The sequence below is a fragment of the Myotis brandtii genome, unplaced genomic scaffold, assembly GCF_000412655.1.
Source record: "Myotis brandtii unplaced genomic scaffold, ASM41265v1 scaffold1102, whole genome shotgun sequence".
Classification (NCBI taxonomy): domain Eukaryota; kingdom Metazoa; phylum Chordata; class Mammalia; order Chiroptera; family Vespertilionidae; genus Myotis; species Myotis brandtii.
In genome coordinates, this window is record NW_005353757.1 from 447,328 (window position 1) to 470,545 (window position 23,218).

Consider the following 23,218-nt stretch of genomic DNA (forward strand, 5'->3'; position numbering starts at 1 on the left):
GCAACCTCCCGATCCGCCCTGCTCTGTGCATGACAGGGGGCAGCGCCCCAACTCCCCAATCGGCCCTGCTCTGAGCCCGACCAGGGGCTGCACCTAGGGATTGGGCCTGCCCTCTGCCACCCGGGAGCAGGCCTAAGCCAGCAGGTCGTTATCTCCGGACGGGTCCCAGACTGCGAGAGGGCACAGGCCAGGCTGAGGGACCCCTCCCACCCCTGCCAAGTGCACAAATTTTTGTGCACCGGGCCTCTAGTCTATAATAATAAAAGCATAATGTGCTAATTAGACCGGACGTCCTTCCGGATGAAGCCGGGGCTGTGAGGGAAGACTGGGTCCTGGGTGCCAGAGGGAAGCTGGTGCCAGCATCCAGGGGAAGGAAGGCCTACTCTTGCACGAATTTCGTGCACCGGGCCTCTAGTTTACTAATAATGTAGAAATCTAGGATCTACAAAGACAAGATAAACTTTCTTCTAGTCACTTCCATCAGCATAAATTGTAAGTCAATGAATAAGACATGGCCGAAACCGGTTTGGCTCAGTGGGTAGAGCGTCGGTCTGCGGACTCAAGGGTCCCAGGTTCGATTCCGGTCAAGGGCATGTACCTGGGTTGTGGGCACATCCCCAGTGGGAGATGTGCAGGAGGCAGCTGATCGATGTTTCTCTCACATCAATGTTTCTAGCTCTCTATCTCTCTCCCTTCCTCTCTGTAAAAAATCAATAAAATATATTTAAAGAAAAAAAAATAAGACATGCCTTGGACATTAATAGGGTATACAGCCCAGAAGGAGAACATGTAAAGAATGGTATATATTGGTGAGTGCTATAACAGACACATGCACAGAATGCCCATGGAGCACAGAGGAGAAAAGAATTAATGTTCTGTCTAGAAATCAGAAACAAGCTCAGAAAGGGTTGCACAGTAGGGCAACCAAAGCAAATGATGACATGGGAATAAGCATCTCTCATCTCTCTGCCTCCCAGCACTGGCTTCTCAAGATTCTACCTCATCCTCAAAAACAATGTCAACATTTTTTATAAATATAATAGTTGCTTTATAGTATGCTTAAAAAATCTTCCCATCTATAGTTTTCAAGTGAAAGAGACACCTGCAATGAATACCATTCTAACTAAAACATCATTTAAATAATACTTCATGTGACTTTACTAAAGTATGAGAATCAAAGAAATATACCAATTTCTATTAACTTTATAGAACTTTCATAAATGTTAATTTAACTAACACAAAATTCCATGATTGTCTTCATAGGTTGATCCAAATAGAAAGAGCTTGTTAGTCACAGGAATTTGTGTCTAATCATAAGGATAACTTGTGAGGTTAAAGCATACTTTGTCCAAAATCAGGAAAGGGGAAGCTGTGTACAGCAGGATAAACAGACACCTCTAGGCAATTACCCACAGGATTGACGACTAATGCCAAAACTACACTATGTGTATTTATTTAAATCATTTATTTTTAAGCAAAAATCAGAAAACTGTTTTCATATATTAAAAAATCACAACCCATTTTTTGTTTAAAAATATACTTTTTAGTATATTTAGATAAAATGGTAGATAAATATATACAACACATACCTTCATAGAAAAAATCATGATAATCTATACATCAAAATATAGTTTTTACTGCTGGATAGATTACATGGGTATATTTTCAAATTTTTCCACAATTGCACGTATTTTTATAATAAAAATAATAAAGGGAAAAATTATATAAGCAGTTTACAGGTGCCTATCAACCAGTTTAATCAATATAAAATCAGCCCCAGCGCCATTTGCTCTAAGCTTTTAAAGTTTCACAATCACTGGAGATATTCAATTCTTTTTTTTTTAATTATCAAATAATCAGAGTGCAGTCTTAAAAGACAATAAAAAAAGAGTATGGCTACTTTTCAAAATCATGTTGAATAATGTAACCTGTACTTTGCAATGCCTGGCACAAAATAACTGCCCGTAATAGTTAGCTATTATCACTGAAACAAGAACTTTCCCATACTCTTAACTGGCTTGGTCCCCAACAGCTCTGTGGGGCAGATAGAAAAGATGTTACTATTACCCCGGTTACACAGATACAGAAACCAAAGTTCTTTGATATTAATACAGCTGGTAAGTAGACAAGAAAACTCAGATCATCCATGCTCTATAATAGAACTACATTGTAGAGCCTGTAAGAAAGAATTCTTTTGTTTCTAGTGGTTCTACTGGTACTAATACCCTCGGTTGACCCTTTTATTATCTCTTTTATGTATTGTCACAAATTATTTTTTCTTCTACTCATCTTTTCTAATCATTGCTATCTATTTTATTCCTCATCTTTGCTTCACTACCCTACCCTTTCCTTTGTATGAGTTTTCCTTTCTTCCTGTGCTCTTCCCACATGTGTGCTGTCGCCTGCTAGCTATTTCTCACTGCTTGTTCTTCTACTCCACCCTGCATCTTTCTGCTTTCTCTCTCGTCATCTGTTTCCCTCCAGAGCTGCTGAGACAGATGGCATACCCATTTTGTTGAGTAGGAGTGCCGCTCTGTGCCAGGTTGTGGAAACACAGAGCACAGAGGGAGTGGTGGTGTGGATGGCAGTGAGTTAAGGTGTACTAGCCCAATAATTTGCAAACTTTTAAAGATGGCAACTAAATGCTAAAAAGGAATTAATGCAGATAGCACAAAGAATAGGACCGGATAGACCACCATGTTAACATCAAGCTCTATTTTTTCTTATTTTAAACTATCTTCTGTAGATATAATATCACTATACGCATATAGTGATATTATATAAATATATATACAGACTTTATATAAATATATATACAGACTTTGATAAGAAAAGACTAGGCAGACTTTGATAAGAAAAGAGAAGTTAAATAAGAATCATACTGACTAAGAAAATCATCAGGATTTTGATTAAGCCCAAATCCATGGGACTACAGCAGGGACAAATTAAACTACAAACTATATTTTGAAATAATTTAAGAACACAACAGAGTTGCCTCATTAACTGTGGTGTTCAAGAAAATACATTCTAAGTTTAAATTGTTTATGTAAAGATTTCAGATTCTTACTTCAATTTACTAGAGACCCTAAACTTAGATACAAAAAGTCAGTTTAAAAATACTCACATTTCTGTCCTATCCTTAGACTTCTTTTTTTCAAATTCTATTTTTAATTCAAATATCATTTGTGTTGATCTTTTTCAATCTCCTTTCCTACTATGATCATAAAAAATTAATAGCAATTAAGCTGAGAATGTTTCTAACAGCCCCATCCCTCTCAGTGTATATGGAGATATCCTCAAATAAAATACAAGCACACACGCACACAGACACACACACAGAGAGATACACACACACAAGTGCACACACCCAATTTAAAAAACTATAAAGGAGCTCGATGTAGCAAAATCTTCATACCAAACATTAAATACCAGAATTTGAGGTATGTGGTCGTTATTATAGGGTTTTTTTTACTGCTTCTAGAATAGCAACCATAAAAAGCCTAACAGCAGAAATTTGCTGAGAAAAAAAATGATGAAAATATCAGTGTGTATAACCATCATGAAGCAAAAACAATGAAATATTTCAGAGTAAACGTACATTTGATAACTTGTGGATAGAAGAAAACATTCCCATTCTTGGTGTAAATAACTGGTTTCACCTGCCCATCTGACTGGAGTCCAACAAACAACCCTGGGCTCTTTGTAGATTCCAGGCTTACAGATGCATTTTCCAAGTTCTTCTTAATTTTAAAATGACAGTCAATATCTCCTGTACCCTGCAATCAACATAACATGATTTTGTAACTATGAGCAAACCCTGAAGGACAGAATTTTAAACCAGTCAGTTCACAAGGATATAAATTTGCTTCATTTTCAAATCCTCATGCCAAATCTAGAAACTGTTACATGAATTGCCCTATGCACTTGACCCTGTTCCATAAGATCCAGAAACAGAGACCATGTGAGTGGCTGAGGCAAAGGTGCACACCTTGGACAGAAGAGCTCGGAATCACAGAGAAGCTATGTTCTGTTTCAGTGTTGCCCATCTGTAGGTGAATAGAGAACAGTGAACTGTGAAGTTTTCCTTTTGGAAAATAATGTAATGATGAAAAGAGAGAAATTTTTGCCATAAAGTTTATTTACATTTAAACATAAACTAATTTTCTGTGCTAGTCCACATTTTCTGGATTGAATTGCCATCGGTAAATCGAGTTCACATAAATTGCTCAAAGACTGTATAGCAAAAATTGAAGACTTAGAAGCCTAGAAGTCATCTATATATCAGATCATCAAAATCACCTCTCTTATTTAATGCCATTTATAATTGAGTATTAGAAAAGTCACTATGTTCACATTTTATGACCTTAAAGAGGTTTTCTTATAAGATTTAAGAGTCCCAGAAGAGAAAGGTTTGTATACTTTGTGGATGTTGGTGATACGAAGGAAAAGCTACTTCCTGATGTTCCTTCTCTAGCAGTGGTCGGCAAACTGCAGCTCGGCAAACCGCAGCTCGCGAGCCACATGCGGCTCTTTGGCCCCTTGAGTGTGGCTCTTACACAAAATACTGACTTCTGTGCATGGGCCACGAAGTTTCAAATGCACTGTACGTGCGCGCCCGCACGTGGTATTTTGTGGAAGAGCCACACTCAAGGGGCCAAAGAGCCGCATGTGGCTCGCGAGCAGCGGTTTGCCGACCACGGCTCTAGGGTGACTGCATATTATGAAATTTTACTCTCAACTAGTCTGGCCATGATAATAATGTTACCTGTTGGTTTTCTTAATTGATTTCTTTTTTTTAGAGAGAGAGAAACATTGCTTTCCACTTACTTGTGCATGCATTGGTTGATTATTGTATGTGCCCTGACCGGGAATCAAACCTGAAACCTTGGCATATCTGGATGACACTCTAACCAACTGAGCTACCCAGCCAGGGCCTATAACCTGTTTTTTAATCTCAATTAGTCCACTTACCAGTTTAAAGACCATAAGCCTAACACACTGTTTCTCAAGCATGACTTCCCCTTCTGTGAAATGGGATCTAGCCCACTTTACAACCCTCTGGTGAGTCAATCAAGGACACTAATTAAATGTGTGTGTGCACATGCTTTCCTCTTTTGCCCTGTGAACATCAGTGCAGACTCACCAGTCCACTCAAGACAGTGACAGAGAACCCTGAACGATCTACGCCTTCCCTCTTCCCACCTCCAGAAACTCATGCAAACTCTCCCACACAGCCAGAGCCACACTGGTAAGGTGAAAGGGGAGTGGGGGCATCTCTGAGTTTATCCGAAAGAGTTTAAACTAAACTGTTTCAAACAAGAACAGATACACAGAGCATTAATCAGTAAGTTAAATGTATAATCCTTTTGCCGCTCAATCCATAGGAAAATTATCCTATATAATAATAGCGTAATATGCTAATTAGACTGGACATCCTTCTGGATGAAGCTGGGGCTGCGAGAGCCGAGGCAGAGGAGACTGCGGCGGCAGGGGCCAAGCCCCTTGCATGAATTTCATACATCAGGCCTCTAGTAAATCTATAAAAGATGTTATGTTAGTCACCTCCCACATCCCCTCCTAAGGTGTTAAAGAAGAGCCCTTAATACTTAGAATTTAAAATTACTTCCTTATTCAAAGTACAGGGTTTCCATTGGTGGAAATTCAGGCACCAAAAGCAGCAGCTAGGAAATATTGTTGAACTGAGACTTTCTAGTACCTTGGTTCTCAAAGTGTGGTTTGCAGACCAGCTCATCAACAGCTGGTTGTTATTAGAAATGCAGGCACACAATCCCACTGCAGTCTAAGATAGAATCTGCTTTCTAACACAATTCCCAGGTGATTTGTACACACATTATGTTTCAGAAATAGTGTCTCTCAAGGGTCCGGATTCCTCTCCAATCATACCAAGCATTCAGCTACCGTCCCCACTCATTAAAAACACTAGCTAAGGGAGACCACCATATATAACACCCAATTTCCAGATTGTTCATAGATTAAAATGAAAAAAAGGAATTATTAAGAAATTGCTATTCTCATATCTATTATTGGCAAATGTCTTAAGCGTTTGCTGAGAAAAATAAGAGCAGATGCTTACTGTTCCATCACACTGGCCATCTTTAATCCTCAGATACATCCGTGCATTTTTCACACTTTCAAACATGCAAATCCCAGCGCTGATTTTATGCACTTTCCAGTAGGATTTTTCAGACTGGTTTCCCACTCCAGTGCAGCTGCCATCCGGCTGGAGACACAGGGCTTGGCACAGGCTTGTGGCAAGCAGAACCACAGCACTGTTGAGGAACACACCCTTCAGAGCAACAAATAGAATAGAAAAGCAATAAATAACAAGCTCAAGTATTGCTAGAGGAATATGGCAATAGAGGCCACGCTCTTACAGAAGCTGCAGTTATCAGGATCTTACCAGAAGCGTGGTGATTAAAAATGAGCAAAAAAATGCCCGGCTAGCATGCTCAGTGGTTGAGTGCCAACCTATGAACCTGGACGTCACGGTTCGATTCCCGGTCAGGCACATGCCTGGGTTGTGGGCTCAATCCCCAGTGTGGGGAGTGCAGGAGGCAGCCGATCAATGATTCTCTCTCATCACTGGTGTTTCTATCTCTCTCTCCCTCTCCCTTTCTCTGTGAAATCAATAAAAATATTTTTTAAATGAGCAAAGAAAATAATAGCTTAACTGCAATGCAAAACTGAACAAAAATAAAGGAGGTTATCTGGTAGACTCCTGATTCACATGAATCATTATTTATTGAGAGTGTGAAGGTAAGCATCAGATGCTACAGAGATTTTAAAAAGATACAAAACAGCCCTAACCAGTTTGGCTCAGTGGATAGAGTGTCGGCCTGTGGACTGAAGGGTCCCAGGTTCGATTCTGGTCAAGGGCATGTACCTTGGTTGCGGGGACATCCCCAGTAGGGGGTGTGCAGAAAGCAGCTGATCAATGTTTCTCTCTCATCGATGTTTCTAACTCTCTATCCCTCTCCCTTCCTCCCTGTAAAAAAATCAATAATATATATATATTTTTTAAAAGATACAAAACATATATATACCACATAGAAACAGACAACAGTGTAGTGATAGCCAGAGGGAAAGGGGGTGGGCGATAGGTGGAGGTGGAGGTGAGCAAAGGGGTGGGGGAGTGTGCAGATGATGTTTTGTTGAGTTGTATACTTGAAACCTGTATGGTTTTGTGAACCAATGTCACCCGAATAAATTCAATTTTTAAAAAAGATACAAAACACAAACACTTCTCTTAATAAATTTATAATCACTATTAAAAATAGTTTTAATACTAATATAAAGCAGAATATTCTGCTAGCCAAGTACCTGAATTATGAAATGCATTGTATGAATATTAGTTAAGTGTATGCATGTAAGAATACATAAATGAATAAAAGAAAAGAGATATTAAATATATAAGATATGTTTAAGAAAATTTTATGCAATCAACAGCTTAGGAGGAAGATATAAAAAGTTCTTTAAAGTTAATTAGAAATACACTAACACTGTAGAAAAATGGATAAAATACATAAACACATAAGTCACAAAAGACAAAACACAAATGGTGTATAAACATAAGGAAAGGTACCCACACTAGTAATTAAAAAATAAATAATGCTAAAATTACATGTTTATTCCCCCTAGAAAATTGTCAGGTGTTATTTTTTAAGGACCATACTCAACACTTGAGTCAATGAAATGGATACTTTCCTACACTGCCGATGGGAGTTAGGTAGTAAAGAATTTAATATTACATAGAGAGGTCTGTGGCCTTCAGAGAGTTTTACTATCTAAACCCTTAATGTAATACCTGATAGGAGTGTTTTTGTTTGTTTGAGGGTCTTGGGTCAACCATATAATAAAAATGTGATTTAGGGTAGGAACTTTGAGTCACAAGGTGCCAGTTGACCTCCTGAGAGGCAGGAGACTGAAATCAGCCACATATACTCCCTATATGTTGGAACCCTAGTAAAGGCTCAGGTGAGCTTGCTTCCCTGGTTGATAATACTCCATGCAGATTGTCACATATTAATGCTGAGAAAGTATCACTGTCCTGACTCCATGGGAAGAGGACAATGTTTGCTACTTTTCCTAGACTCTGCCCTCTGTGTCTATTCCATTAGCTAATTTTCATCTGTTATCCTTCCCTGCAAAAAAACCTTAACCATGAGTATAACAGAGTTCAGGGAGTTCTGAGTTGTTTTAGTGATCTCAAAGACCCCTGAATTCTAAAGTTTGAATCAGCAGTGAGGTGGTATATGAACTGTTCTCTCTAACTTCAGAGTTGACTTAAGTTTCTCAGGATTAAAAATTGGTACATTTCTGAAAGAAAATTTGGCAGTATGTTTCTAGAGTCTTAAAGATTTCGTATTCTGATCCTTATGTTCAGTTTCAAATTATCTAAGTTTAAAAAAAATAATGGAAAAGAAAAAAAGAACATAATAAAATATGTGGTCAAAGATTTGTCAAAGTATATGTTGCAGTAATATATGTAGAGATGTAAAATGAAAAGACAAAGATTAAAGGTACAATGATAAACAAATATATATGTATGTATGTATTCCTTATGTTTAAATATTATGCAACCATTAAAATCTTGTTGTTTTGAAAATGATAATGTGAAAAAGTGTTTATTTTATAAGTATAAACAGTTTGGAAGAGAAGCTGACCTTGATTTGATTCATGAACCATCACTGACTAGCCATGCTATACTAGTCAAGATTCTTAACTTCCTGAAATGTTTTTCTCCCCATTTAAAAAACAATAACAATATCTGTCAATATTTTCATGATGGTTAAATTTAGTCTTGTATGTAATGGAGGTCTCAATAAAGTGCCTGGCACAAAATACACAGTCTTATAACTGATAGACATTATATTAATATGATAATAGTATTATTTTTAAAATAAGGTCACAAACATATACTATAAAGGAAGAAGCACAAGTATTATGAAATCACTACATGTATATACACACTCAGAGGGTGCAAACATTCTAATTGTCAGAAAAATTAAATATATACATTTGTTTAAGTCCCAAATGTAAGATTTTCTAACTTTTTATTAAGAATCCCCACATCCATAGTTTTAACCTCCAACTGATATGGGATGTTACTCCCATTGGTTTGTTGCTGCTGTTATGATCCCTATGGCCTTTCAGTCTGGGTAAATAAAAGGCAATAGGCATCAATACCACCTCATGGGAAGACATCTGATTACCCCATATGACTCCATTCAAGAGCTTTCCTTAACAGAGCAAGAGAAAGTAAGTGTTCAGCAATATAAACTTTAATGACTTTCCTCCATTTTACCTTGACAAAAACAACAAATTCTTTGGAAAGGCCTGCATAGCTTGTTGATGATTCATCAGCTATTTTGCCATGGGAGTCAAAGACAACGGTGTGCCCAGGAACCTGTGCTGACTCAAGAAGTGCACAGCGGTTGGGCTGATAACGCACCCGTAGCTCAGTGGAGGCTCCACCACTAGCCTAAAAGAAAAGGGGGAAATCCTTTGAATTAACAACAGAGAGTAAATTTAAAATGTTTTGACATTATATGCCTGTAGAAGTCTACTCCACTCTATAGCACTCTTGAACTATTCATATAATCTCATATCTTTGTAATTCAATAGTTTTGGTTCCCCAGCATCATTTCCAGTGTCTTTACCCAAGAACTTTCTTTTTCTCTTGATTCTCAGAACCTATGGTAGACTATTGGGTAACAATAAAAATAATTCCATAGCAGGATAATTTAATGAGATGTTAATATGTATTTTATCATTGTTTATTTTTTACTTCTTCATTTGCATCTTCCTAACTCAAGAGAGACTATCTGGGACCAAAAGCTGAAATGAATACACATGTATTACTAGGTTTTACTTTCAAAAAACTAAACATATCAAGGATGTTATGCTATAGAGAGACATTCCTGGTTTGGGGGTACTGTTTGAGGTCTTACCCTATCTCCCCTCAGTACCCTAGAAAGCATTTGGGCCTGAAAAGAAAGGAGCCTTGGGTGCCTCTTGAATGGCTTAACCCATGACACTAGGGTTAAGCTAAGTTCCCTTGTATAGATATGGTAGATTAGCAACAGAGCTAATTACCTTCAAGAAACTATCTTGTTTGATAAATACATTACCAGCGACCAGTGTGGCCCTAAGCTAAGAGGGCTATCCAGACATTCTGAGATCCCATTCCATGTGAAATCTTGTGTGTAACGATATGATTCTCATAATAACTAAGCTGGAATATCTCATCAACCTAGGAGCTTTGAGATAGAGTTATAAAGCAATAGAACATTTGTTAAACTCAATTTAATTGAGTAGATTCCATATCCACTACATTCATATTTATTAAGCACTTACTATGACCAGGACCTGTACTGGGCAGAATGTGCTATGAAGTATAGTACAGAAGGCACCTTGCTAAATCTGGAGCAGAGGGGAAAAGACTTCATGGAGAAAGTTTGACTAATTAACCACTTAGCCTAACCACTTAGTCACACAAATTACATAAGATTTTTTCAATAATTATTAATTACCCTTAGTTAAATAACATGCTGTGAATTCAAAATCATCATGTAATATTACATAACATTACTAGAAGCCTGGTGCATGAATTTGTGCATGGGTGGGATCCAGCCAGCCAGCTGGGGAGAGGGGCTGTGGGAGCTTGGCCGGCCGGCCCTGCCCTCATCGGGCTGGTTGGCCAGCCGCAGTGCGCATCATAGTGACTGGTGGTTCCGGTTGCTTGGCTTTTATATATATAGACTAGCACCCCAGTACATGAAATTTGTGCATGGAGGAGGGTGGTTCCCTCAGCCCAGCCTGCACCCACTCCAATTGGGGACCCCTCGGGGGATGTCCGACTGCCGGTTTAGGCCCGATATCTGTGGGATCGGGCCTAAACCGGCAATTGGACACCCCTCTCACAATCTGGGACCGCTGGGTCCTAACCACTCACCTGCCTGCTTGCCTGCCTGCCTGATCGCCTCTAACCTCTCTGCCTGCCTGCCTGATCGTCCCTGCCTCTGCCTGCCTACCCGACTGCCCCTAACTGCTCTCCCCTGCTGGCCTGATCAAGCCCCCAACTGCCTCTGCCTGCCTGATCACCCCTAACTGCCCTCCCTTGCCAGCCTGATCTCATCCCCAACTGCCCTCCCCTGCCGTCCTAATCTCACCCCCAACTCCCCTCTCCTGCCGGCCTGATCTCGCCCCTAACTGCCTCTGCCTGCCTGATCACCCCTAACTGCCCTCCCCTGCTGGCCTGATCTTGGCTCCAATTGCCTTCCTCTGCCGGCCAATTTGGTTCTGATTGGTCAGTTTCTATGTCAGTCAGCGTCAAAAGCTCTGCCTCCTAGGCAGCCATTGGCTCCTCACAGTTGACCCAGATTTGATTCTGACTGGTCAGTTTCTATGCCAATCAGCATCTCTGGACCTATCAATGGGGTCTGATCAGAAAGGCGGGGCTGATAAGCAGCCCAGGTGGAGGCCTGGAGAGAAATGGAGGCGCAGCTGTTGGCCAGGCTGGGAGAGAAAGAGAGGCAAGTTCTGATCAACGGCTGCCACAGAGGCTTCGGATCAGCCCCTGCCTCTCTCTCTGCAGGCCTCTCTCCAGGCCTGATCCTCAGCCCCCTAGGCAGTCAGTGCTGGGTCGGGGCACCCGCAGTGGCCCCAGTCAGGGCAACCCAGCACTGACTTGTGGTCTGGTCGAGCCTTTGGTCGTTATGACCCTGGTTCTTTATTATATAGATATGAGGAAGCTGTCACGTGAGAGCTGGAGTCCAATGGCCTGTGTTCAAATCCTGCTTTCCCACTTACTAGCTCTTTGACTTTGGGCAGCTCACTTAATCCTCCTACACTTCAGGTTCCTCTTCTGTTAAATTGGCGTAATAATGGATTCTCTCATATGGTAGATGTAAAGACTAAAATTTATAACATCTATTAAGCACATAAGACAGTGTATGACAGTAATGCTGTCTCACTTTTCCAAATATATAATATGCATGGATTTTTAAAGATAGCTTTCTACATTTGTGCATTTCAAGCACAAACTAAGCAATACAAAGCATAATTACATGAAATTATTGGATTCAGTTTCCTAATAATAGTAACACTGAAAGGGTCTTTGATAAGTTAGATTGTCTCCTTTGGGAGGCTTACCAAAATTTTGAATGTTATCAGAGAAGTGGTCTACTTTTTGGTTTTGGTCTAAATTCTAATTGTAGACATTTAGGAGCATGTATGCATTTGAATCTCAAAAATTAGTGAGACAAAACAGAATGAAGAAAGTGAAAGTAAAAACCAAAGGAATACAATTTGATAATCTTATAAAAGTACCTTATGCAAAAATGTTATATATAAATACAATGCTATTGATATATGACAAAAAGAAAAATTACTACCTACCATTCCAGTGACAAAGCCGTTGTTAACAGCAAGAGATAGATGCCTTATTTCATGACTTTGGAATATGCATATATTTCCTTTGTTGAAAATAACATCAAAGAGACCTGGAAAACATTTTTAAGTATAGCAATTAATTCATAGTTTTAAGGATTCTTTCTTATTAAATTATACATTGAAATCTCCTAATAATATCTCTCAGTTAAATTTTTGTTAATCAGTGAAAAGGTAGAATGCCAGTAGCCTTTGATTATCTATATCTTGCTTGGCAATTAGGTGGAATGTTCATGGAAAATCTTTAATGCCTTCCCATGCTAATTGGTAAACTCCTGAGACAAGCCCCCCCGCCAAAAAAAAATAACCACTGGTGGTCCCAGGAAGATAAATAATCCTAGTGTAAAAACCCTTTACCCTTCTATAAATCTCAGAGATTTGGGGTAAAATAAAATAATTCATTACCAAAGTAATTACATATGATTTGGGCATTAATGACTGGTTCATATGATTGTGATGACAAAGATAATTCATCATGTATTTGATGGTTTTTAGTTCTCAATGTACTTTTATATACCTTTTATCTTAAAATTTAAGCTTTTGAGGCATAAATTTTTGTCTACTCTGTGCACAGCTATATAGCAGCACTTAGAAGAGTTCCTAGAACATTGTGAGTGCTCAAGAAATATCCTTTAGATAAATTAGTTAACTTAGGTCCCCATAGCCTATAAATACAAAACTACACACACTCGCACTCACAGAGTTATCCCATTTGGCAAGTGAGGAAACTGAGATACAGAGAGGTAAGGGACTTTCCCAAGACCCCTACGTAGTCATAGAATAGAAGTGGAACCAGGACTTCAGATCTTAGTCCAACATTCTTTGCATTACCAATAATCCTTCCTTTAGTACTTACAGCCAACAAATCTTCAGGAATCCACTCTTGTAACATAATAAATGAAGACCATTTTTGCTTTTACAAACAGCTGGTTCTCAATGATGAGTCAAACAAGCCAGATATAAAAGAATATGCATTGTTTGTTTTATTAAATAAAGCACAAAAACAGACAGAACTATCCCAGGGTCTTAGGAGGCAAGGTAATGGTTACCTTTAGGGGGAGAGTGACTAGAAAGAGGCATGAGATTGTTTATGGAGTGCTGGTTATGTTCTATTTATTGATCTGGGTTCCAGTTACATGGGCATGTTCAGTTTGTAAAAATTCATATTAAAATATGTGTATTTTTTTCTGCATATGGATATTATTGAAAGGGTTCAGAGTATGCCACCCCAAAAGTATGCCCTTATGGCACAAAGATTATTTTGAGCTGAATGCAACTGAGAAAAGACACAGTATGAACTCTTTGCCCCCCGCTCTATCAGCCGAAAAGCAGAACATAGATTTATTTTGTGAAGGTATCTCCCAACCCCACTTCCCCAACAGGAAGGGGATAACAATCTTATGACTGGAGACACGTGGCACTGAGAAAGACATGACACAAGTCTCACTAATTAGCTCTTACCTCGCATTAGCTTCCCCAAATACATCCTTCCCAGAGTTGGCAGCCCCTAGGACAGGGGTGGGCAAACTTTTTGACTCGAGGGCCACAATGGGTTCTTAAACTGGACCGGAGGGCCGGAACAAAAGCATGGATGGAGTGTTTGTGTGAACTAATATAAATTCAAAGTAAACACTTCTCTATAAAACTATTGCTCTTTTTAAAATGCTATGTAAGCCCCAAGTTTTAACCATCCCTTTGAGTTCAATCCCCCTCTTTTAGTTCATCACTAAGTTCTCTCCCATAACATGATTTTAAAATAGGTGATTTCTTGAGCCATGACTTATTTCATTTCCTAAAGAGTTGCTGAGGTTTGTCTGTGTGGTGTGTATGTGCATATAAATATTTATACATAATATAAAATAATGTATCTAATATAAAATAGGCAATGTACATCATATAATATCTATAAAATGGTTTCATGGTTACAAAGTTAGATTTTCTAAAATAAAGCAATCCGCCAGGCTGGTGTCAACTTATGAACCAGGAGGTCAAGGTTCAATTCCCCATCAGGGCACATGCCTGGGTTGTGCGCTCAATCCCCACTAGGGGGCATGCAGGAGGCAGCCAATCAATGATTCTCTCTCATCATTGATGTTTCAATCTCTCTCTCTCCCTCTCCCTCTCTGAAATCAATAAAAATATATTTTAAAAATAAAAATAAAATAAACCAATCTTTCCTTCTTCACCACTGTCAATATAGCCCATTTTGTATTAACTCAAAACTTTGAGCTTAGTCAACATATAACAAATGAAGCAGAATTATGGTAGTTATTGTGTGATTTAGGTTCCCTAAATCCTAATTTTTAACATGGAATTATTTATATATTTGCTTTACTTATTCACCTTGTATGTGTATATTCATCTAGAGTTAACAAGTGCTATGAATGAATTCTATCTTTATATATTTTTAAATATATTTTTATTGATTTCAGAGAGGAAGGGAGAGGGAGAGAGAGATTGATACATCAATGATGCGAGAGAATCATTGATTAGCTGCCTCTTGCATGCCCCCTACTGAGATTCGAGCCTGCAACCCGGACATGTGCCCTTGACGGAATCGAACCTGGGACCCTTCAGTCCTCAGGCTGGCACTCTATCCACTGAGACAAACCAACTAGGGCTACCTTTATATTTTTATTTCAATTAATTCATTGGCAAAAGTTTTTAGTTAAGAATCAGGTCTGATGAAGAGATTAACTCTACTATTCCAAATTTTAAAAGGATTTCACTGTATATTGAAATTCTCTTATATTAATTTAAAGTTATATTTCCAAAAGTGAAGGACTTGCATATTAGTTCAACAAATCACTCCAAATGGAAGGCTTTCTGCCTAATTAAGCTCTAACTTATTTTTGTCTACTTAATAAAAGTCATCTTAATGGCTAAACATTAAGGATCTTCATAAAATTAAATCATGTTGATGCATATTTCTAGGTAATCCTGGACATTATAAGGTGTGGGATGTTATTAAATTTTGTCTTCCTCATTACATTTTGAATCTCTGGAATTCAGAATACTGTCTTAGTTATTTCTGTGGCCGTCAAATTATTTAACATTATGTTTTGAACAGGATAGGCACTCAGTATTGAGTAGAACCAACTTAATTCCTTAAATGGCCACACTGTGTAAGAGCTACACTGTGGCTTTCTATGAACAATTATAATGTTAACTGCCTACATTTTAATCTTCAATTTAGTAATATCAAATATGATTTTCATGGTGTTATGTTCTGGTCAATGACATTTTCTGCCCAGATTTAAAGCCTGTCATCTATTGATCATTTGTATTAATGCAGATAGTGAATTATTTAAATGATCCAATACTGGTATAAAGACATCTGAAAAAGAAGCAAAACTGTAAATTAAACTAGGTCTAGAAATATGCCTTTTTCCAGCTCCCAAAACTGCCACAGCACACATGCTTTGCCCCTTGATTTTACCATATTTGTCTGTCTTCTCTCCAACTGCATCAACTATGCCATCTGGATGCAGACGGACAAACCCTCCAGTAAGCTTGTTGTAGAATTGAAGAGTATTTCCCTTCATAAACTTCCAGCTTTCTGCAGCCCACTAAATAGGAAAACAGAACAAAAAAAATATCAATATGAAAGACAAAGAGAAGAACATTACTAAGAAACACCCCTTACTAATAAACATTATGTACTGTTTACTTTTAACACATCAAATAGCTATTTGAACACTCTACCAAATAATTTTTAAAGCCAAAAGTAAAATCTTACTGTTTCCTTTCTATTACATTCTAGCTTCTGCCCTGAGGATATAAAGGAAAGAGAGGGCCATTAATTTCAGCAGTGCCATGCTTTCCTCAATCATCATACAATAGAGTTCGTCAAGAAATGTGTGTACATGACACTCACTTGCAGAGATGATATTGTTATCCCTGGCATAGAGTTCTCTGACAATTTTACCATCATCTTCCCCTTGATCCAGCCATCTGTGGAAAGAAAGTGTACCTAGTATATTCTGGCTTTATATTTACTCTAACCATGGGCAATTATCTAGCCCAGTCAGAAATAATGGATAATGGACATTTAAAAAAAAGCCATAGGTATCCAGTTGGTAAAAGCAGAGTGAAAAATGGAAAAGGAAATGCTTAAAATGACTATGAGAGTACAGGTGAAGTAGGAAAGCTACTATACTAGCAGGTAAGGATGAAATATGTTTCCCCTAATTCACAGGTGCATTATTCAATCAGTCTGTCCAGGTCATACATTTTACATCCACTGGACCAATTATTTTATCCTGTTCTCTGGCCACCAATTAGAGTACAAACCATATCAGTTATTTTATAAATGGCTGTTATTGGTTCCATGGGAAAAGAGACAGGAAAATGTCGAAAGAAAGAGCAAATCTATCATCACTATTGGGAAAATAACCCCAAAATCAAGGCCTGATGACAGTGGGTCAGCATGTCATCCTATATAATAAAAGGCTAATATGCAAATAGAATGAACGGCGTAACAACCGGAACAACCGAACAACCGAACAACTGGTCACTGTGACATGTGCTGACCACCAGGGGGCATGTGCAGAACATGGCAGGTGTTGGCCATGGCAGGATGGTGGAGCAGGTGAGCAGGGGCGCCAGACCAAGGCAGGGCGCTGGTCACTGTCATTGTGGCAAGCCTCTGGTGGTTACTGAAAATTCTTTACTTCCGTGCACCACGGTCCCGCCCGGCACTCGCACCTGCTGCCAGTGCTGGCCCCGCTTGCACCCGCTGCCAGCTCTGGAGCTGCCACTCACACCCACTGCCAGCACCAACCCCACTTGCACCCGCTGCCAGTGCCGGCCCTGCTCGCACTCACTGCCGGTGCCCGGCACCAGTCCCAATCACTTGGCGCCATCAGTGGATGCAAACGGCAGCTGCTGGCCCTGATCGCCCCTGAGGGCTTCTCCCCCTCCCCCTGCTCCAGAGGGGCGATCAGGGCAGCAGCCACTGCTCGCACCCATTGACAGCACCGGCCCCACTCACACCCACTGCCAGCACCGACCCTGCTTGCACCCGCTGCCAGCTCCGGAGCTGCCACTCACACCCACTGCCAGCACCGACCCTGCTTGCACCCGCTGCCAGCTCCGGAGCTGCCACTCACACCCACTGCCAGCACCGACCCTGCTTGCACCCGCTGCCAGCTCCGGAGCTGCCACTCACACCCACTGCTGGTGCCAGCCCCAATCATTCCGTGCTGTCAGCAGATGCGAGCCAGGGCCGGTGCAGTCAGCGTGTGGGAGTGGCAGCAATGGGAGCGGGGCTGCCAGCAGACAGGGGACCAGAGGCCACGGCGGGAGGGGCCAGGAGGGGGCGTGGAGGATGGGCCGAGACCTACCCCTGTGCCTACCACAGCCTCGCAGCCCATAGTTCCTTTCAAGGTGCACAAATTCGTGCACTGGGTCCCTAATTTTTGTATAAAAAGCCACATACAACATTTATTTTATACATATATTTTTTAACCTAATTTGGGATCTAATCCAATGGGAATAAGTTTTCTTAACGGACTTTCATTCTCCTTATTAGAGAGAAATTATATTTTTAAAATCTATCTTAATTTCCCAAGAAATATTTAAATTTATATCATCAGGAATAATGATAAACATAATGGATATCTTTCTAAATAGAAGAAATAGTACCTAAAATTAATGTTCCAAAAAGTTACCCAGCAAAGCACTATTAACCAGGAATAATTGAATAAATTATCCATTTCTCTAGAACTTGGAACTAATGTGAAATGAATTTAGTCAATGTAAAAGCACATCTACAAACCTGTGGCAGAAGAAGACATATTCATGATTGGTTGTGGGATCACTGATTACAACATCGTCAAGAAACCAGCCATTTCCTAAACACAAATTAAAAAACAAAAACAAAAAAAGAAACGTGGTGTGAGTATGTATGGTTCAGGTTTTAACTTGAAGTTTTGAGAAAGCGGTTCTAGTTTCCAGACATATATAAAGGCCTTGGGCACCTTTAAGCTTTCATACTTTAAATAAAGCAAGACATAAGAGAAGTAAGCTTGAAAAAGCATTTAAAACTATTTCTTACACATGTAACAAAAACACAGTATATTTCAAGGCCTCGTGTTTTGTTACCTACTTCAATATGTTTTTCCTAACAGTTAAAAATAGAACAATTCTGCAATTGCTCTTGATTTCATAAACTGCATTTATAATCCTGGACCTGGCATCTCCCAAAGAATATATATCTGAACTATTTCCAAAATACGTTTGTGGACGAAAAGAGGCCACATGCTAACCTGACTAGCTCAGGGAAGGCCTGTGTGGTGGCCTTGCAAACTCAGAGACCTAAAGTAACCACAACAGATGGGCTAAAATTAAAACTTTTTAACTAAAAGCAAATCATGGCTCTTAGTCATGTCCTAGACCGACATCTTCCCTGACAAAGGTCAATCATTACCTTAACTGAGCCTGTCTATTGTCTTTCTGCATCTATAACATATCTTTGGAATGTCAAAATAATTTTCCTTTTTCCAGACCCCTCAAAGCATAGGTACTGCTCTGCAAAGCTCACAAATACCCTTCATTAATTGTTAACCATTAACTATCCTGTACCCACCTATTGTAAAAGAAGCATGTGTCTATCATTTTACTTTCTATCCAATCCCAGAGGCTTCCCCACTTTGCTTTCTCCCATCTCCCTAATCTATCACCAATGGATTTCATGTAACCCACATACATTTCATCTTTGGATTGTAATGTATAAAATAAGGGGCAAAACTGCCATTTTCCGGAGCATTCTCTCAATTTGTTGAGATTTTGCTTCCTGGCCATTGTCAACAGTTTGGCTCAAATAAACTCACAAAAATTCTTCACAGGTTTGAATGATTCTTACGTTGACAAAACTCTCAGCAAAGTGGGAATAGAGAGATCATATCTCAACATAATAAAGGCCATATATGAAAAACCTACAGCCAACATCATACTCCATGGGCCAAAACCAATATGTTTCCCTGAAAGACAGGAACATCACTCTTATTCAACATAGTACTGGCAGTCTTAGCCACAGCCATCAGACAAGAAGAAAAAATAACAGGCATACAAATTGAAAGGAGGAAGTAAAACTGTCACTATCTGTAGATGACATGATTTTGTACATAGAAAACCCTAAAGATGCCACCATGTGGGCTCTTCTTCCTGTCTCTACTGCTCTGGGGTTGGGATCTCTGAGTGGAGTTGAGACCCCACACTCCCAAGGGGAGGGACCTTTGCAGCAGATGTCACAGGGGCTGAGGGCTGCCACGGCTTTTCGAGGGGTGCTGCCCCTCTGAGACTCCCCCCCTCTTACTAGTCTCTACATGGTTTCTTCAGTGGTCCTTATATATAATATGTCCAGTCAGCTGCACTTCACCTGGTTTTTCAAGTTGATCGTGAAGTATTTTAGCTGTAAATCTGGTCCCTGGCTGGGAGGAAGGAACCTCAGTCTCCAGCTATGCCGCAGACATTCTGGAGACTCTGAGAACTTTGTTCTTAACATTTTGAAAATTATATATTGATACTTTTAAGAAACAGTTTATTTTTTATCATTTCTGTGGTATATGCACATTAATACTCTTGCCTTTTGTTAAAGGATTTTGTTTATCTTATATGGTTATTTCATACACTAGGAGAAAATTACTTCATTGGGAAGAAGTGGGTCACCTCTCAGCACTGATGGGAAAACTGAGGAAGAAGCAGACACAAATGGCAGCAGAAAATACAGCTGAGACCTTGCTGCCAGGACAGTCTCCCTAACGTGCCACTCTTGGCACTAGAGCTTGTGCTTCATGGACTATCACTGCTGCTGTATCTACCAATACCATGCTGAGATGTTTCCACTGCCATAGCATTTAATCCAAAACTCCCCCCCATATTTATGCATCACATTTCCTAGCATTCTAGGCAGAACAGCTACTTAGTCAAGCCTATCTTATTTCAATGAAAAATATATCTACTTTAAATTTAAAGAATATCTGGGGACACTATTTTAATTTCAGACAGTCAATACTTAAACATCAGCCTAATAGGCTACCAAGGAGACAGAACTGTACCTCACATCACCCTGCTTGGCCCCGGAGGATGGCTGGTTAGTCAAAGACGGGTAAGATTCCTCTGGGAGGAACAACCTAAGACAGGCACAGTCGCAAAGGGGCCAGCAGACGAGAACTTGGGGGTCTACAGAGGTGGGACACAGATCCTCACCCCCCCAACCATGCAGGGGCTTGAACACTTGCCCCTTCTGAGGGAGGTCTCCTGCCCACAAACATCAGCCTATTAAAAGTTTTCTATAATTATTCTCTAAATTTGTACAGAGTTTCATATGAGTATAATGGAAGCAGACCTATGGAAGATTCTTACCTGGGCCAAGCCCATCGTGTCCTATGACAATTTTGTATAAATCCCCAAGGTACACAGCTTCTAGGAAGAAGGTGTCAGTCTACAACAAATCAAACAAGTATAGTTAGATCTAGACTATGAGTCTGATTTCTAACAAGAGTATAAATTTAGATATAGTAAAAATTGTGAAAAGAATTAGGTTCATTCAGTAAATATTCAAGTATGTTTAAAGTAAAAGTAAAACAATAATATTAATTTATAGAACATGATAATCAGGTTTCTAATATACCCAACTCCTTTTCACTACCAATCTTTCATTACAAAAGCATACATTGGGTCTCCCTACAAACATATTTTTCAAAGCACATTGAGATTGGTAGGAAAGGTGGAGGTGCGGACCGGGCTGTTACAACATCCAACTGTGCTATTTTTCTAATCAGGAGGGAGATCGTCTCTGTGGAGGCCACCAGTGAGGAGCAAGGGGTCCCAGCCCCACACCAGCCCCCCAGCCCAGGGTCCCAGAGTTGGGAAGAGAAGCCCCTTATGTCTATTGGCTGTAAAAAGTCACTAGCTGTTCTCTGGGATTCTTTCCCTCTTTTGTCTCTTTGCTGCACTAGAACTTACTTCAGGATCACTGAGCCTCTGACTCACTAAAAACCTATCCAATGATGTTTGGTTTTACCTACATTTTAACACTTGCCTGAAGTGAAACACTGCATTGTCACTGAACAGTCTGCTAGTTCTTTGTCAGGGTGATATTTCTCAATAAATATTCACAGCACAATTTCCTGAGATAACAACATGAGGTTTAGCAGTAAACTGACTCATACTCGTGCATTCTCTCCTTTGTTTGTCATCTGAGAGACACGTGATTGATCATACAGGTATCAATATGAAAGGGTTGCTGGGTCAAGAACTGAAGTTTTGTTAGACATACGAGACATTTTTTCCGTAAACAACTTGATTGAGAACCAAATCATTCAAGATGGGAGACATTTGAGAACTGAGGTTTGACTGCATACTTAACACTACTGAACTGTGCACTTGCAATAGTTAAGCTGGTACATTTTATTTTATGTGTTCTTACCAGAATTTTTTTTAAACCAGACAAAGGACTTTTCATCACTTACTTGTCCTCTTAAAAAACTGATGGAGCTCTTCGATCGAAATAGTTGTCTGGATCCTGTATCTCCCTTTTTCCCATAGATTGATATGTAGACATTTGCTACTGTCCCAGCATTCCAAAGCTCACCCGTTGCCACATGCACTTCATATACTGTCACTGATAACAAAAGAAAAATAAGCTTCTTATGCCAAGCATTACTTTTATGATAGAAAAATTATAATACATATACATATATATGATCAAGAGTTCCAGTTTCAGGTAAGATAGAGTGACACACTCCACCCAGTCTCTCCCACTGCATACAGCTATAAAATCTTGACAGAACGCATGGAACAGCTGTATGAAGACTTTGAAAATAAAGAGTAGCACAAAGATTGGCGAAGAAGACCAGTATTTAAAGTACCAAGATGTGGCAGTGATTTTACCATTTTTTTTTTCTTTTTCACCCTCTGTTATCTCCCACCTGGGACTCAATGTTCTAGGAAGCTGGAAGTAGGCACAGGACCTCAGTAGAAGCCTTCTTTCTCTGACTCAAGAAACAGGAAGTGGAACACCTAACATATAGAGAAGGTGCGGATATTCTACCATCATTTTCTCTTTAATTTCTCCATTCTCTCACATTCCATTTTCTGGGCAGAGAAGCACACAGGAGCCAACCCATTAAGGGAAAAGAACTTTACTTCAATGAAGAAGAGCTGGGCTTCAATAGGGTGGGGCCAATATTCATTGTTTTCTTTCCTCTCTCTGTCCTACTACTGCTTAGCCCTGGACACAGGAAGACTGAAGAAGTGTACAGGAAAACAGAAAAACTAAAGCACCAGTTAACCAGAAGAAGGAAGGAAGGAAGGAAGGAAGGAAGGAAGGAAGGAAGGAAGGAAGGAAGGAAGGAAGGAAGGAAGGAAGGAAGGAAGGAGCGAGCTAGGGAATTGGAAAGTACCAAAGAGGTTAAAAAGAAGGAAGAAAAGCAAACCCATAAAGTTGTTTATGAACTCTTGAGCTCACCAAATTCAAGATGACAACAGTATTGAAATTATCTGAAAAAGACTTTAAAGCAACTATGATACAAATGTTACTGAAAACAATCATAAACACTTTTAAAACCAATGGAAAAACAGAAAGTCTTAGCAAAAAATAAAAATAGAAAACTTAAAGAAGAAACAAATGGAAATTTAGACCTGAAGAAAGCAAATTTTAAGACTTACTGAACAGGGTCAAAAGAAGAATAGAGAGGACAGAAGAACTTGAAGATAAACAGAAATCTAACAGAAAATATTC

At 39.5% G+C, this 23,218-nt stretch overlaps 1 protein-coding gene across 1 annotated transcript in view; it reads right to left on the reverse strand.

Annotated features, from left to right (window-relative positions):
- Positions 1–20,916, reverse strand: part of LOC106726965 — a 56,458-nt gene extending 35,542 nt beyond the window's left edge. Inside the window, exons 1-6 of the mRNA XM_014543858.1 lie at positions 20,839–20,916; positions 18,251–18,326; positions 12,421–12,524; positions 9,326–9,502; positions 6,095–6,307; positions 3,599–3,776 (exon numbers count right to left, since the gene is read on the reverse strand). Of these exons, the coding sequence (XP_014399344.1) occupies positions 3,599–3,776; positions 6,095–6,307; positions 9,326–9,502; positions 12,421–12,524; positions 18,251–18,275 (697 nt within the window). The 5' untranslated portion in view covers positions 18,276–18,326; positions 20,839–20,916. The remainder of the gene's footprint in view (positions 1–3,598; positions 3,777–6,094; positions 6,308–9,325; positions 9,503–12,420; positions 12,525–18,250; positions 18,327–20,838) is intronic.
- Positions 20,917–23,218: the final 2,302 nt, after the last annotated feature.